Source organism: Salmo trutta, chromosome 4 (genome assembly GCF_901001165.1).
Source record: "Salmo trutta chromosome 4, fSalTru1.1, whole genome shotgun sequence".
Lineage (NCBI taxonomy): Eukaryota > Metazoa > Chordata > Actinopteri > Salmoniformes > Salmonidae > Salmo > Salmo trutta.
The window spans coordinates 60475667-60493417 of NC_042960.1; the positions used below are offsets into that span (position 1 = coordinate 60475667).

At 44.2% G+C, this 17751-nt stretch overlaps 1 protein-coding gene across 1 annotated transcript in view; it reads left to right on the top strand.

The window, feature by feature from the left end:
- The first annotated feature begins 1269 nt into the window (after nt 1-1269).
- Nucleotides 1270-17751, top strand: part of LOC115193060 (zona pellucida sperm-binding protein 3-like) — a 54337-nt gene continuing 37855 nt past the window's right edge. Inside the window, exon 1 of the mRNA XM_029752044.1 lies at nt 1270-1464. Coding sequence (XP_029607904.1) covers nt 1270-1464 — 195 coding nt within the window. The remainder of the gene's footprint in view (nt 1465-17751) is intronic.

Below are 17751 nucleotides of genomic sequence, written 5' to 3' on the forward strand. Positions count from 1 at the left end.
CACTGGAGGCCTAGTCCTGGGAGGTGGCACAGGACTGACCAGGATGGGGAGACCCACTGGAGGCCTAGTCCTGGGAGGTGGCACAGGACTGACCAGGATGGGAGACCCACTGGACACCTGGTCCGTGGAGCAGGCACAGGACTGACCAGGATGGGGAGACCCACTGGAGGCCTGGTCCGAAGAGGAGGCACAGGACTCACCAGGCTGGGGAGACATGCAGGAAGCCTGGCTCTGGGCGCAGGCACAGGACGTGCAGGGCTGGAGAGGTGCACAGGAGGCCTGGTGCGTTGGCACAGTCTTCAGACGGCTAGCACGCACCTCAGGACGAGTATGGAGAGCTGACATCAACTCGAGGACACGCTCCGTAGGGCGAATGTCATGCCTCATGCACCAACACAGCAGCTCTCTCATATCTCTCTCCTCCAATCTCCCCATCAACTCCTTCACTGTCTCTGCTTCGCTCCCTTCGCTCACCTCCAACTTCACCCCGACTGGCTCTTGTTCCATCCTCGCATGGCACTTGCGGGGGGCTGGGATGTAGCGCACCGGGCTATGAGCACGTACTGGAGACACCATGCGCTCCACCGCATAACACGGCGCCTGACCAGTACCACGCCGCTTCCAGCAAGCACGGGGAGTTGGCTCAGGTCTAACGCCTGACTTCGCCAATCTCCCCGTGTGCCCCCCCCCCCAAAGAATTTTTGGGGCTGCCTCTTCACCTCCACCTGCTTCCCCGGCAGGTTGCTGCAATGGTCAAATAGCTGTTCCCAAGTCCAGTCTATTCTTACCTCCAATACTTCCAGCGACCAGGATGCCATCTCCTCCCGAGCGCGCTGCTTCCTATAGTCCTCCTTGACTTCCATCTGCCCTCTTCTCTGCTGCTTGGTCTTCTTGTGGTGGGTAACTCTGTAACGGCTGTCTGAAGAGAGAGTAGACCAAGGTGCAGCGGAGTTAGTGTTCATCATTATTTTAATTACAGAAAGAACAATATACAAAATAAGAAAACCGACAGCCAAACAGTCCTGTCAGGTGCAAAACACTAATAGAAACAATTACCCACAAAACCCAAAGGAAAAACATGCTCCTTATGTGTGACTCCCAATCAGCAACAACGAGCTTCAGCTGTGCCTGATTGGGAGCCACACACGGCCCAAAACAAAGAAATACAAAAACATAGAAAAAGGAACATAGAACGCCCACCCAATGTAACACCCTGGCCTAACCAAAATAAAGAACAAAAACCCCTCTCTATGGCCAGGGCGTTACACGATGGAGGACATGGAGAGAAGTTTGGAGAAGCAACAGCTGCGCTGGAATGCAATCAATATGGTTGATAGTTCTGATGATATGGGTCGGGAGGATGATGGTCAAGGACCTGAATGTCCTGTAGTGGAAAGTAATACGAAAAAGAGAGACCATGCTACTGAAAGCAGTGGCGCTTCTAGTGCAGAGAGAGTGAAGAGGGTAAAGGTAGGGAACAAGAATAATGATGTGTCGGTGTGGAAATTTCCACTCTAAAATGTGCCGTTTAGTCACCCAAGACAATGCCACAGATGTGTCAAGTTTTGAGCTGTTGCCAGAGAATTTAATGTTCTCTATGATAAGCCTATGTTCTCTATCGCAATGTCGTTTTTGATAATTTGACAGTACGTCTAAACAGTCTCACAACCACAGACCACGAGTAACCACGTCACCCCAGAACCTCCACATCCAGCTACTTCAGCTACGGGATCGTCTAAGACCAGCCACCCGGACAGCTGATGAAACTGTGGGTTTCCACAACCAAAGAATTTCTGCACAGACTGTCAGAAACCGTCTCAGGGAAGTTCATCTGCGTGCTCATCGTCCTCACCAGGGTCTTGACCAGATGGCAGTTAGGCTTCGTAACCGGCTTCATGCTGGATAAGTGTGCTCTTCACGGTTTTAACTGTACCGGGCAGATGGCAGACGTATGTATGGCGTTGTGTGGGCGAGCGGTTTGCTGATGTTAACGTTGTGAACAGTGTGCCCCATAGTGGTGGTGGGGTTATGGTATGGACAAGCAAAAGCTACGGACAACGAACACAATTGCATTTTATCAATGGCAATTTGAATGCACAGAGATACCATGATTAGATCCTGAGGCCCATTGTTGTGCCATTCATCCTCCGCCATCGCCTCATGTTTCAGCATGATAATTCACGGCCCCATATCACAAGGATCTGTACACATTTCCTGGAAGCTGAAAATGTCCCAGTTCTTCTATGGTCTGCATACTCACCAGAAATGCTACCCATTGAGCATGTTTGGGATGCTCTGGATCGACGATAGTGCTCAAATTCCTGCAAATATCTAGCAACTTTGCACAGCCATTGAAGAGGAGTGGGACAAGATTCCACAGGCCACAAACAACAGCCTGATCTACTCTATGCGAAGGTGATGTGTCACACTGCATGAGGCAAATGGTGGTCACACCAGATATTGACTGGTTTTCTGATCCACACCCCTACCTTTTAGGTATTTGTGACCAACATATGCATATAAACTCAGCAAAAAAAGAAACGTCCCTTTTTCAGGACCCTGTCGCTCAAAGATCATTTGTAAAAATCTAAAAAACTTCTCAGATCTTCATTGTAAAGGGTTTAAACACTGTTTCCCATGCTTCCCATAAACAATTAATGAACATGCACCTGTGGAACGGTCGTTAAGACACTAACAGCTTACAGATGGTAGGCAATTAAGGTCACAGTTATCAAAACTTAGGACAATAAAGAGGCCTTTCTCCTGACTCTGAAAAACACCAAAAGAAAGATGCCCAGGGTCCCTGCTCATCTGCGTAAACGTGCCTTAGGCATGCTGCAAGGAGGCATAAGGACAGCAGATGTGGCCAGGGCAATAAATTGCAATGTCCGTACTGTGAGACGCCTAAGACAGCGCTACAGGGAGACAGAACGGACAGCTGATCGCCCTCACAGTGGAAGACCACGTGTAACAACAACTGCACAGGATCGGTACATCCGAACATCACACCTGCAGGACAGGTACAGGATGGCAACAACAACTGCCGAGCAACATCAGGAATGCACAATCCCTCCATCAGTGCTCAGACTGTCTGCAATAGGCTGAGAGAGGCTGGACTGAGGGCTTAAAGGCCTGTTGTAAGGCAGGTCCTCACCAGACATCGCCGGCATCAACGTCGCCTATGGGCACAAACCCACCGTCACTGGACCAGACAGGACTGGCAGAAAGTGCTCTTTACTGACGAGTCATGGTTTTGTCTCACCAGGAGTGATAGTCAGATTCGCGTTTATCGTCAAAGGAATGAGTATTACACCAAGGCCTGTACTCTGGAGCGGGATCGAATTGGAGGTGGAGGGTCCGTCATGGTCTGGGGCAGTGTGTCAGAGCATCATCAGACTGAGCTTGTTGTCATTGCAGGCAATCTCAATGCTGTGTGTTACAGGGAAGACATCCTCCTCCCTTGTGTACCCTTCTTGCAGGCTCATCCTGACATGAGGCTCCAGCATGACAATGCCACCAGCCATACTGCTCGTTCTGTCTGTGCATGATTTCCTGCAAGACAGGAATGTCAGTGTTCTGCCATGGCCAGCGAAGAGCCCGGATCTCAATCTCGTTGAGCACGTCTGGAACCTGTTGGATCTGAGGGTGAGGGCTAGGGCCATTTCCCCCAGAAATGTCCGGGAACTTGCAGGTGCCTTGGTGGAAGAGTGGGGTAACATCTCACAGCAAGAATGGGCAGATCTGGTGCAGTCCATGAGGAGGAGATGTACTGCAGTACATAATGCAGCTGGTGGCCACACCAGATACTGTTACTTTTGATTTTGACCCCCCTTTGTTCAGGGACACATTATTCCATTTCTGTTAGTCACATGTCTGTGGAACTTGTTCAGTTTATGTCTCAGTTGTCGAATCTTGTTATGTTCATACAAATATTTACACATCTTAAGTTTGCTGAAAATCAACGCAGTTGACAGTGAGAGGACATTTCTTTTTTTGCTGAGTTTATGTATTCCCAGTCATGTGAAATCCCTAGATTAGAGTCGAATGAATTTATTTCAATTGACTGATTTCCTTGTATGAACTGGAACTCTTTGAAATTGCTGCATGTTGCGTTGATATTTTTAGTTCAGTGTACTAGGCTGATGGAGTTACCATGGCTGTAAGTGGACCTACTGTCAGAACTGGTGCTTCTACTAGTCTGATGGTTTTTGCTGTGTCAAACTTTGATTGTAAACAAAATTGACTTCATAGTTTTGATTGGAAAGTATGTTACAAGATTATTGTCAATACAGCAACAGAGTTATTAGGGGTAACAGAGGTCACAATTTAACAATATTTTTTAACTGCTGAATATTCCTAAAGATGTATTGTCTCTGCATGAAATAGATACGTTTTGAAGAATTTGTTAGAAGTTATTAGGGATGTGTTTGGTTTTTCTTAGTACTACAGAACTAGACAAATCATAATTGATTGTGTAAAGGATGTCGCACTGTTTGCATACCTTTTCACAAGGACTATAACCAACCTAAGAAGAAAACTGTTCACACACAGGGCATAGAAATGGTATGGGTAGGCATACACATCATGTTTTTTACCCTCAGATTAACTGGCAAAAACACTGAGAACCACATGATGTGTAAGTCCAAGTAGGCAAGAGATGATTCTGTCATCCTAGAGACATCTCCCTTTGTGGCTGATTGGCACACGCAATGCCATAGTGGGACCACAGGTATGTTGCACAACACGTGAGACCTGCCTCTACAAACAAGGTCCTTCCTGTCACCTGACACAGAAAGAGAAGCCATGTGGCAGAAAACACAATGGTTCATTGCCATATAAATTAGATATATGTGACTCAGTTGGTAGAGCATGGCACTTGCAACGCCAGGTTTGTGGGTTTGATTCCCATGGGGCACCAGTATGAACAAATACAAAAATGTAATTCGCTCTGGAAAAGAGCGTATGTAAATAATACAAGTATAGTTTTCAGATCCTTATACACCTATTGACCAACTTCAGATACTTTCCCCTGGCTCACCTCTTCGGGAGGTCGAACCATCCCACTAAGTGAAATACTGGCTAAATGCTCGATACTGATGCACAGGCACTGGGCTCTTCCTCAGTGAAATTGCCATTGAATTTTGATTATGTGGCCCTAATAGAAAGTCATGAGAAGGGATTCATGCTCTACTGGCTATGCTTTGAGCAGCATGTGGACCAGTCCTTAGACACAAGCCCCAAGCAAAGAACACCTGATTGGGAGAGACACTTGGGTACAGAGCAGCCCATGCTCTTTCCTCATGGTCATTCCCTCACAGGCTCTCATTCTGATTGGCTGAAACCTCTGTGGCAGGAATGTGAATTCTAAATACTGCCATCTTTTCCCTCCTCCTCCTTCTCTGCAATTAGTAGATGAGGTAAAGAGGCCAATGGAACACAGGATGCTGTGAAGCCGTCATTGGCGTACATTCAATATATGTGATTTAACAAAGTGGATTTTCGTGAAATCCATAATGATTTGTGTATTGTAACAGGCCCATAATGTTCTTACTAAAGTCTGATTTTGAGATATTGGGCTGTTTTTGCTGCATAATATTTACAAGTTGTTCCTTTTCAGGTTTTGAAGAAGTGACTGCTAAATGCTAACTCCCATTCGTATGAGCTGGTAGCATAGCTAGCATACAAAAATTGGTGGTGGTAGTCAAAGCTGTTTTTAGCTGTAATTCAGTTGATTGGTGATGATGACATGAACATACAGTTGAAGTCGGAAGTTTACATGCCCTTATGTTGGAGTCATTAAAGCTGGTTTTTCAACCAGTCCACAAACTTCTTGTTAACCAACTTTTGTTTTGACAAGTCGGTTAGGACATCTACTATGTGCATGACACAAGTCATTTTTCCTACAATTGTTTACAGACAGATTATTTCACTTATAATTCACTGTATCACAATTCAAGTGGGTCAGAAGTTTACATACACTAAGTTGACTGCCGTTAAACAGCTTGGAAAATTCCAGAAAATGATGTCATGGCTTTAGAAGTTTTTGATAGGCTAATTGACACCATTTGAGTCAATTGGAGGTGTACCTGTGGATGTATTTCAAGGCCTACCTTCAAACTAAGTGACTCTTTGCTTGACATCATGGGAAAATAAAAAGAAATCAGCCAAGATCTCAGAAAAATTATTGTAGACCTCCACAAGTCTGGTTCATCCTTGGGAACTATTTCCAAACGCCTGAAGGTACCACATTCATCTGTACAAACAATAGTACGCAAGTATAAACACAATGGGACCACGCAGCCGTCATACCGCTCAGGAAGGAGACGCATTCTGTCTCCTAGAGATGAACGTACTTTGGTGCGAAAAGTGCAAATCAATCCCAGAACAACTTCAAAGGACCTTGTGAAGATGCTGCAGGAAACAGGTACAAAAGTATCTATATCCACAGTAAAACGAGTCCTTTATCAACATAAACTTAAAGGCCGCACAGCAAAGAAGAAGCTTGGTCTGATGAAACAAAAATAGAACTGTTTAGCCATAATGACCAATGTTATGTTTGGAGGAAAAAGGGGGATGCTTGCAAGCCGAAGAACACCATCCCAACCGTGAAGCACAGGGGTGGCAGGATCATGTTGTGGGGGTGCTTTGCTGCCGGAGGGACTGGTGCACTTCACAAAATAGATGGCATCATGAGGCAGGAAAATTATGTGGATCTATTGAAGCAACATCTCACGACATCAGTCAGGAAGTTAAAGCTTGGTCGCAAATGGGTCTTCCAAATGGACAATGATCCCAAGCATAATTCCGAAGTTGTGGCAAAATGGCTTAAGGACAACAACGTCAAGGTATTGGAATGGCCATCACAAAGCCCTGACCTCAATCCTATAGAAATTTGTGGGCAGAACTGAAAAAGTGTGTGCGAGCAAGGAGGCCTACAAACCTGACTCAGTTACACCTGCTCTGTCAGGAGGAATGGGCCAAAATTCACCCATCTTATTGTGGGAAGCTTGTGGAAGACTACCCGAAAAGTTTGACCCAAGTTAAACAATTTAAAGGCATTTCTACCAAATACTAATTGATTGTATGTAAACATCTGACCCATTGGGAATGTGATGCTAGAAATTAAATCTGAAATAAATCATTCTCTCTACTATTATTCTGACATTTAACGTTCTTAAAATAAAGTGGGGATCCTAGCTGACCTAAGACAGGGAATCTTTCATAGGATTAAATGTCAGGAATTGTGAATAACTGAGTTTAAATGTATTTGTCTAGGGTGTATGTAAACTTCCGACTTCAACTGTATATCGGGGTTGACATCCATATAAATATTTTACTCAGATTTTTTCCTCAACATAGTGTGAAATACACAAATAAACAATGGCCTAAATGTAGGCCAATTTTGATGGGGGGCAATGAGGATATTCAGAATCTTTCCCCCACACGTTTCCATGTTATTTCCATTGTTTTGGTCAAGCTCCATTGACCTCTTTACCTATACTAGTGATCGATCGGGCTAACCAGCTTCTTCCAGAGCTGTTCCACTGCGCAAAAACTGTTAGAATCAACATTGTTTCCATGTACTTTCATCAAGAAAAAAAAAAATCTGTGACATTGTTGAATTGAACGTGGAAAACTGATTGGATTTACAAAAAGTCATCAATGTAAGAGAATTGCGTCTTGTTTACACCCAACTTTCATCCTAAATCCAATGACATGGTCAAATTTTTTGTTGATTTCACATTGAATTCACGTAAGTTGATAAATATAAATCAAAAATTAGATACTGAAATGACGTCTGAGCCCAGTGGGGTGGCTCACTGTAAAATATCACAGTCTAGAAAACTGAACAGAATGAGAGAAGAACAACTGGGAATTCAGAGCCTTGTTACAGTTGAACATAAAAGCCTTTGAGGTATGTGTTAATTCTAAACAATCTGTCACTGTAACTATAGGAATTGGCATCTGTATTTAATCAGCAATTAAGTAACACAGGACTTTACCTATTTAGGGAGTGGGAACTGAAAACGGGTTAAATTAAGACGAAGGGTTGGAACCGGTTCAGGGAACAGAACCCAAAAACTGAAAAATAACGAAATTATTTGAGGAACAGAACCTAAACCAAAACCTAAAGTAATCTATACTGTTCTATAACAGAACTGTTATTTTAAAAGCATGGGAACCGATTAATAACATTATTTTACATTCTGGTCATTTTTTTCCAGTCCCACAAAAATCGCAACAGAGCTCCTATGGAAAGCCCTCACTCTGTGACTCAGAAACTTATTGCAAAATACAAAATGCTCTTAACGACTTTCCTATACAGATTAAATCGCTTACCCGCTCCACAGCAAGCTGCTCTATCCGCACTGATTGGTTAAGTCATTTAATGTCGAGCTAAGTAAAAAACTATACAATCTGAGGTTTAAAAGGAACCGAAATGAACGATATAAACCAGAATTATTTTTTGCTTCGACCTGGTTCAAGTTTTTAGTAGAACCTTTTTTTTTCGGAGCAGTGGAACATAATGAACAAAATAATGGTTCTGTTCTGATTGAAAAATGATTTTGGTTCCAACCCCTGATTAAGACCAGCAGCTACTCACTCCATCATAGACCGGTGGACAAGATCCAATGCAGTGACCCCCTAGCTGAAGACCAAACGGATTAAGGCGGCAGCCCTATTCACTATATTAATCATGGGATCAACTGGGTTTTTCCATTGGCTGTGGCTATGCTGCTTTTTCTCCATCTGAATGTGCGGTGATTTCCTGTGAAATCACAAAGCAGGGTCAGTCTTAAGCATACATTAAGCTAGCATAATTACCTCTGCCTTATTAAAGGTCCTCCGGACTCAAAGCTTTTAATGAAGGCTCCAGCGGTAGATAGAGAAAGACGCTAAATCAGTGGAGGCCCTGAGGTGAGGTCTACGTTCACACACCCAAATGTCTGCAGACAGAGAGATATTGATACACGCACACACGCACAAACACACACATGGACACACACATGGACACACACACACACACACAGAAATGCTCACATGAATTTGTTGGATAAAATGTGTCTGCTAAATGGCATATATTAAAAGCATAAGCAGACCCACACACACAGTCATAGTTTTTAGTAGAACCTCTTATCCAGAGCGACTTACAGGAGCCATTAGGGTTAAGTGCCTTGCTCAACAACAGATTTTTCACCTTGTCGGCTCTGGGATTTGAATCAGCAACCTGTCAGTTACTGACCCAAACAATCTTAGCCACTAGGCTACCTGCCACCCGGTCACATGAATGCAAACACAACACAAACATTAACACATGAACACGTTGACATACTTATACATAAGTCATATGGCCATGTGCAGGCAAATATCTTGCTCTCACATATACCCCAGCTATCTATTGATGAGAAGGCATTTTCAAGGTTAAAACTTGTATGGCTCTGTTTGCAGCCCAGATGCTTATTAACTGGGTCACTGGGGTGCGTACCTCACCTTTACCCTACACTTTAAAAGTAGCATTGTAAAACTGGAGGGCTATCTGGACCCGGTGCACCAGTGAGACCACTAAAGAGACAACCAGGAAAGGCGGAGGCAAATAAAACCCCATGTCTCTGGTGTGAATCGATTCCACAACCTTCGAATCTCTTCACCAATCAAGAGTAGAAGTCCAATGTTATCCATTGCGCCACAGAGCCTATGAGCAGGAAAGGCCAAATAGATGTCCACTAGAGAGAAGATTGAGGGGGAGAGAACACTTCAATAGACAGCTGTAGTTAGGCTCAGTGCCTCTGGCTTCTCCTCATGGCTTCCCAGGGTTTCTGAGATTATACCTATCACTGGCAGGAGAGAGCGAGAGAAAGAGAGCATCTGACAAGATGAAAGAGAGCAACAGAAACACATTGTCAATATTGGCATGGTCCAAATGGTGTTCTCTGGACAGTCCCTGCCCTGCCAAGCCTTTTTACAGACACAGGGCAACACACGTGTACCCACACACACATACACACGCACGCACAGACACACTCTCACATTGCCTGTAATAAACCCTCTCAAGCAAACAAAGCTCCACCTCCCACTGCCATGATAGCAGTAGACTGCTATCACACAGCCAGGGAATCCATTTTACCAGTCAATCATCTGTGGGATAAATACAGTCCGGGAACAAGTAGTAAATTACACACTGAAAAAAAATACTGTTGTTTTTATGGTAAGCCAGTAAGTTACTGTAAAAAAAAAAAAAAACGTTTTACAGTGCACATACAGGTGGACTCCAATGAAGTTTGAGCCTGTGCTAGATGGGAGTGGAGAGCTAAGTAGTAGCGTTCGCAAAGTACGTCTTTAGGTGTGTGTGGCATAGTGGAAAATAAAGGAAAGCCGCAAAAAAAAGCCGTGTGGCATAGTGAACATCTGTGTTTGCCTTTGTGGATGTACTGTGAACATCTGTGTTTGCCTTTGTGGATGTAGAAAGTATTCAGAACCCTTGAATTTTTCCACATTTTGTGACGTTACAGACGTATTCTAAAATGGATTTATTTTCTCATCAATCTACACACAATACCCCATAATGACAATGTCGAAACAGGTTTTTAGACATTTTTGCAAATACCTTATTTACACAAATATTCAGACCCTTTGCTATGAGACTCGAAATTGAGCTCAGGTGCATCCTGTTTCCATTGATAATTTTTTTGATGTTTCTACAACTTCATTGGAGTCCATCTGTGGTAAATTCAATTGATTGGACATGATTTGGAAAGGCACACATCTGTCTATATAATGTCCCACAGTAGACCATGCATGTCAGAGCAAAAAAAAGCCATGAGGTCAAAGGAACCACCGTAGAGCTCCAAACCAGGATTGTGTCGAGGCACAGATCTGGGGAAGGATACCAAAAAATGTCTCCAGTATTGAAAGGTCCCCAAGAACACAGTGGCCTCCATCATTCAGTCACGACTTCCAACGAGGTCGGTCCCTCTCCTTGTTCGGGCGGCGTTCGGCGGTCGATGTCACTGGCCTTCTAGCCATCGCCGATCCACTTTTCATTTTCCATTTGTTTTGTCCTTGTCTCACACACCTGGTTTCAATCCCCCAATTACTTGTTCATTATTTAACCCTCTGTTCCCCCATGTTTGTTTGTGAGTGATTGTTTATTGTATTGCGGTCCGTTATTGTGGCCTTGGATTTATTTGACGTGTATTTGTGATTATTGTTGAGTAAAATTGCGTACATTACTCATATCTGCTGTCCCGCGCCTGACTCATCTACACCAGCTACACACAGACGCATTACACATTCTGAAATTGATGAAGTTTGGAACCGCAATGACTCTTCCTAGAGCTGCCCCCCCCCCCCCCCCCCCCGGCTAAACTGAGAAATGGGGGAGAAGGGCCTTAATCAGGGCGGTGGCCAAGAACCCGATGATCACTCTGACAGAGATCTAGAGTTCCTCTGTGGAGATGGGAGAACCTTCCAGAAGGACAACCATCTCTGCAGCACTCCACCAGTCAGGCCTTTGTGGTAGAGTGGCCAGACGGAAGCCACTCCTCAGTAAAAGGCACATGACAGCCCACTTGGAGTTTGCCAAAAGTTCCCTAAAGACTCCCAAGCACCTCAGATTGCAGCACAAATAAATGCTTCACAGAGTTTAAGTAACAGACACATCTCAACATCAACTGTTCAGAGGAGACTCTGTGAACCAGGTCTTCATGATCGAATTGCTGCAAAGAAATCACTACTAAAGGACACCAATTAGAAGAAGAGACTTGCTTGGGCCAAGAAACAAGAGCAATGGACATTAGAACGGTGGAAATCTACTTTAGTCTGATGAGTCCATATCACACCTCCTCCAACCCTGTGTGAGACATAGAGTAGGTAAACGGATGATTTCCGCATGTGTGGTTCCCACCGTGAAGCTTGGAGGAGGAGGTGTGATGGTGTGGTGGTGTTTTGCTGGTGACACTGTCAGTGATTTATTTAGAATTCAAGGCACACTTAACCAGCATGGCTACCAGAGCATTCTGCAGCGATACACCATCCCATCTGGTTTACGCTTAGTGCGACAATCATTTGTTTTTCAACAGGACAATGACCCAAAACACACTTCCAGGCTGTGTAAGGGCTATTTGACCAAGAAGGAGAGTGATGGAGTGCTGCATCAGATGACCTGACCTCCACAATTACCCGACCTCAACCCAATTGAGATGGTTTGAGATGAGTTGGATGCAGAGTGAAGGAAAGCAGCCAAAAAGTGCTCAGCATATGTGGGAACTGCTTCAAGACTGTTGGAAAAGCATTCCAGGTAAAGCTGGTTGAGAGAATGCCAACAGTGTGCAAAGCTGTCATCAAGGAAAAGGGTGGCTACTTTGAGGAATTTAAAATCCCCCCAAAAAACCTACCGTTCAAAAGTTTGGGGCCAGTTACAAATGTCCTTATTTTTGAAAGAAAAGCAATTTTTTTTGTCCATTTACAATAACTTCAAATTGATCAGAAATACAGTGTAGACATTGTTAATGTTGTAAATTACTATTGTAGCTGGAAACAGCTGATTTTTAATGGAATACAGTGGGGGGAAAAAAGTATTTGATCCCCTGCTGATTTTGTACATTTGCCCACTTACAAAGAAATGATCAGTCTATCATTTTAATGGTAGGTTTATATGAACAGTGAGAGACAGAATAACAACAAAAAAATCCAGAAAAACGCATGTCAAAAATGTTATAAAATGATTTCCATTTTAATGAGGGAAATAAGTATTTGACCCCTCTGCAAAACATGACTTAGTACTTGGTGGCAAAACCCTTGTTGGCAATCACGGAGGTCAGACGTTTCTTGTAGTCGGCCACCAGGTTTGCACACATCTCAGGAGGGATTTTGTCCCACTCGTCTATGCAGATCTTCTCCAAGTCATTCAGGTTTCGAGGCTGACGTTTGGCAACTCGAACCTTCAGCTCCCTCCACAGATTTTCTATGGGATTAAGGTCTGGAGACTGGCTAGGCTACTCCAGGACCTTAATGTGCTTCTTCCTGAGCTACTCCTTTGTTGCCTTGGCCGTGCGTTTTGGGTCATTGTCATGCTGGAATACCCATCCACGACCCATTTTCAATGCCCTGGCTGAGGGAAGGAGGTTCTCACCCAAGATTTGACAGTACATGGCCCCGTCAAATGATGCGGTGAAGTTGTCCTGTCCCCTTAGCAGAAAAACACCCCCAAAGCATAATGTTCTTGGGGTCATAGGCAGCATTCCTCCTCCTCCAAACACGGTGAGTTGAATTGATGCCAAAGAGCTCCATTTTGGTCTCATCTGACCACAACACTTTCACCAGTTGTCCTCTGAATCATTCAGATGTTCATTGGCAAACTTCAGACGGGCATGTATATGTATTCTTGAGCAGGGGGACCTTGCGGGTGCTGCAAGATTTCAGTCCTTCACGGCGTAGTGTGTTACCAATTGTTTGCTTGGTGGCAATGGTCCCAGCTGCCTTGAGATCATTGACAAGATCCTCCCGTGTAGTTCTGGGCTGATTTCTCACCATTCTCATGGTCATTGCAACCCCACGAGGTGAGATCTTGCATGGAGCCCCAGGCCGAGGGATATTGACAGTTCTTTTGTGTTTCTTCCATTTGCAAATAATCACACCAAATGTTGTCACCTTCTCACGAAGCTGCTTGGCGATGGTCATGTAGCCCATTCCAGCCTTGTGTAGGTCTACAATCTTGTCCCTGACATCCTTGGAGAGCTCTTTGGTCTTGGCCATGGTGGAGAGTTTGGCTAACACAACATGCCATTGGAACACAGGAGTGATGTTTGCTGATAATGGGCCTCTGTACACCTATAGTATGTAGATATTCTATTCATAATCAGCCGTTTACAGCTACAATAGTCATTTACAACATTAACAATGTCTACACGGTCTTTCTGATCAATTTGATGTTATTTTAATGGACAAAAAATGTGCTTTTCCTTCAAAAACATTTCTAAGTGACCCCAAACGTTTGAACGGTAGTGTATGTTGATTTGTTTAACACTTTTTTTGTTACTATATGATTCCATATGTGTTACTTCATAGCTTTGATGTCTTCACTATCATTCTACAATGTATAAAATAGTACAAATAAAGAGAAACCCTTGAATGAGTAGGTGTGTCCAGACTTTTGACTGATACAGTATTTCTGGTTGTGTTTGCCTGTACAGTATGCTTGTTAAAATTAAAGTTTTTATTGTCATAATAAAATGTGTTATTGTTTTATTCACAAGTACAGTGAAATGCTTAACTTGCATGCTGTACCTGCAAGCTACTACTTGCAAGCTCTATCTTATCCACATGCCCATACTCTGACACAGACCTGTGGGTGGCAGCAACAATACCACATGGAGGTCGAAGCCCTCCCCTCCACCTCCATCTCCGTACGGTATACCCGAAGAGGTCAGGATGAGATGCCAATCAATGCTATCCATGAAACAAATGCACCAACAGGTTTCCAGAAAAGTGTTAGAGCGGGAGCAGATCTCCATAAGTCATTAACATGTTGGCCCTGCTGCCTATGTCAATAAACCTCTTGGGCCTGGCCCACAGAATTGTTTGCCAAATCGAACGGGTGGGGAATGGGATCATCATCTGTGGCCGCTTTATCAGTTTAATTTAATCTCTCAATGAACACATGTTAATCTTCTATTGAGTGATTGTAGAAAGGGCAACCTAATTGAGATACAAATGGTTGTCTCGTCAAATCAGGATGATGTTCCCACTTCACAAAGCCAACTTAAGCAGATGCTTTTAAATCTACAGGTTTGGGAATAGTTCTTCCTGACCAGGAACAAACAACACTCTGACATCACCAAAGAGCATTGACCAATCACAACGCATCATCAGCAAGAAGGCAGTAATGCCCCTGGTGCACTTAACATAAATAAGGTCTGCTTAAATGTGCTGTTATCATCACCAAATTGGCTGTTTCGAGAAAAAACTCAATGACGTCCGTGCAAAAACCTCTTGCGACATTGAGCTAAATGGTTGCCCTCTTTTTTCCCCTTTCAGTTAGCGAATAATAAATAGGCTGAATAAGCTGCGAAACCTCATTAATATCACTGAAGGTACATTTCAGCGCCTAAGAGCCCCACGAGGCTGCTACTATTTATTGATGAAATTAATACAGAAGGCAGATCAGCCCTGTTTCTCGGACCGTTGCAAATGCTGCAATCTGTCCGCAGCAGCAGTTTATTAATTTTTTGGGGGCGCCCTGATTTGAGCCCCACCACCAGTAGGGGCTGTGTGTGTGTGTGTGTGTGTGTGTGTGTGTGTGTGTGTGTGTGTGTGTGTGTGTGTGTGTGTGTGTGTGTGTGTGTGTGTGTGTGTTCGTGACCTTGGCTCTGGCTAATTATATAGAGGACACTGGGGGAAAACCACGTTTCCCAACCCCTAATGATTCATAAACAATTTTAACAGGCTTGAACTCCATTATGACCTTAATTAGTTTGTGATCTTTCAGTCCAACGAGTCCAATCCCCCCCTCTCCTCGTCTCTCCACCCTTGATCCCACAGCTGGAGGGAGTGGGGGCTTCTGTGGTAGGACTGGTAATCTTACTCAGCATGCAGGAGGGCTGCCTCTATGCACACCTGCAACACAACTTCAGGCTGCTGACGCTATAAGTAGCAGCCACTCTGCCCTCGCTACAACCCTCAGCTTGCTGGTTTCTGTAGGGGGCTAAGCAGTGTCAGGCCTGGTCAGGAGCTGGATGGGGGTTGGAGGGCCAGTAAGGGTTCTTCTGGCCTAAAGCTGAGATCCGCGATAGGTGAAACAGCACACTGGCCGCCCCGGGCACATTTGTTATTGTTTCGAGGACATGAGCATCCAGCATTGTGGTAAAAAAAATACAATCGTAGTACATACTCTGCTGTTCAATCGAGCGTGCAATGATGTTCAATGATGTCAGACGGGAAAAAAAACTGTGTTCGTTGTTTGAAGTAACGTCTTTGTTGTTGTAATATTGCAAACGGACGTGGCAGTTTTCCTGCTATAGATTGCAGCTTTAATAAGTGATCACAAAGCCCTGAGGGCAGTGGCAGGGACCCGTTCTGTACATGTACAGTATGTTAGCCAGTGTGTTGTTGCCTTTGTTGATCTGTTGGGTGGATGACGGTTGGGTAGTTTTGACCTTGTTATGTACGAGAGAATGTAGTTATGTGTGTCCGTTGAGTAAATGCGTATGTTAGTTTGGGTGATCCCAGGATGGGAGACTCTGTATTTGATGTTTTAGGGCATGTGTGCATATGTGTGTGTATTCTCACAACCACTATGTTTGCCTGAATACAAAGCTAATAATCCCCCAGTAATGCTCCCCCTCGCAACACACACACTTCTTGCTGGGAGTCTTCTCCTGTATCGACATGAAAAGCAAAGCACTAGCTCTACAGACGACCCAGCATACACCCCCTGGGAATTCTGCCTCCACCTAGCTCTGTGCACTTTAAATATAATGGCATATCGCTTTAGTCCCAGCCAACCACCTACCTGGCAGCACTGTCTATCCAGGAAGTCTCATGGGCCCGTTACATCAAGGCAGGACACAACAGTACGGATGCCTTTATAGGCTTCAATCAATTAGAGACAGAGCGGGGGAAAGAGAGAGATGGAATATGGAGCAAATGGGCGTCTCACTCCCCGGGCAAGTGTTTGTGCCCGGTCCTCCTGGGTAAAGGAAACAGCTCCTGACTCAAGAGCAGGAGAGGAATATTCATCAGAGGGAGTGAGAGAGAGAAAAAGAAAACAGGATGGCACACCTCAACACAGGGGACCTTAATAAACACAGGGGACCTTAATCAACACAGGGGACTTTAATAAACACAGGGGACCTTAATAAACACAGGGGACCTTAATCAACACAGGGGACCTTAATAAACACAGGGGACCTTAATAAACACAGGGGACCTTAATAAACACAGGGGACCTTAATCAACACAGGGGACTTTAATAAACACAGGGGACCTTAATCAACACAGGGGACCTTAATAAACACAGGGGACCTTAATAAACACAGGGGACCTTAATAAACACAGGGGACCTTAATCAACACAGGGGACCTTAATAAACACAGGGGACCTTAATAAACACAGGGGACCTTAATAAACACAGGGGACCTTAATCAACACAGGGGACTTTAATAAACACAGGGGACCTTAATCAACACAGGGGACTTTAATAAGCACAGGGGACTTTAATAAGCACAGGGGACCTTAATCAACACAGGGGACCTTAATAAACACAGGGGACCTTAATAAACACAGGGGACCTTAATCAACACAGGGGACCTTAATCAACACAGGGGACTTTAATAAGCACAGGGGACTTTAATAAGCACAGGGGACCTTAATCAACACAGGGGACCTTAATAAACACAGGGGACCTTAATAAACACAGGGGACCTTAATCAACACAGGGGACTTTAATAAACACAGGGGACTTTATTAAACACTACTTTCCTTCGATCCTTTCTTCTTCTCCTCAATTTCTGGTCAAACACTCACACACAGAGATGGGCAGTATTTAAATTACATATTTAATTACTTCTGAGTATTTTGTCATTTGTGTTTTTATTTAACCTTTATTTAACTAGGCAATTCAGTTAAGAACAAATTTTAATTTACAATGGCAGTCTACCAGGGAACAGTGGGTTAATTGCCTTGTTCAGGGGCAGAATGACAGATTTTTACCTTGTCAGCTCGGGGTTCAATCTAGCAACCTTTCGGTTACTA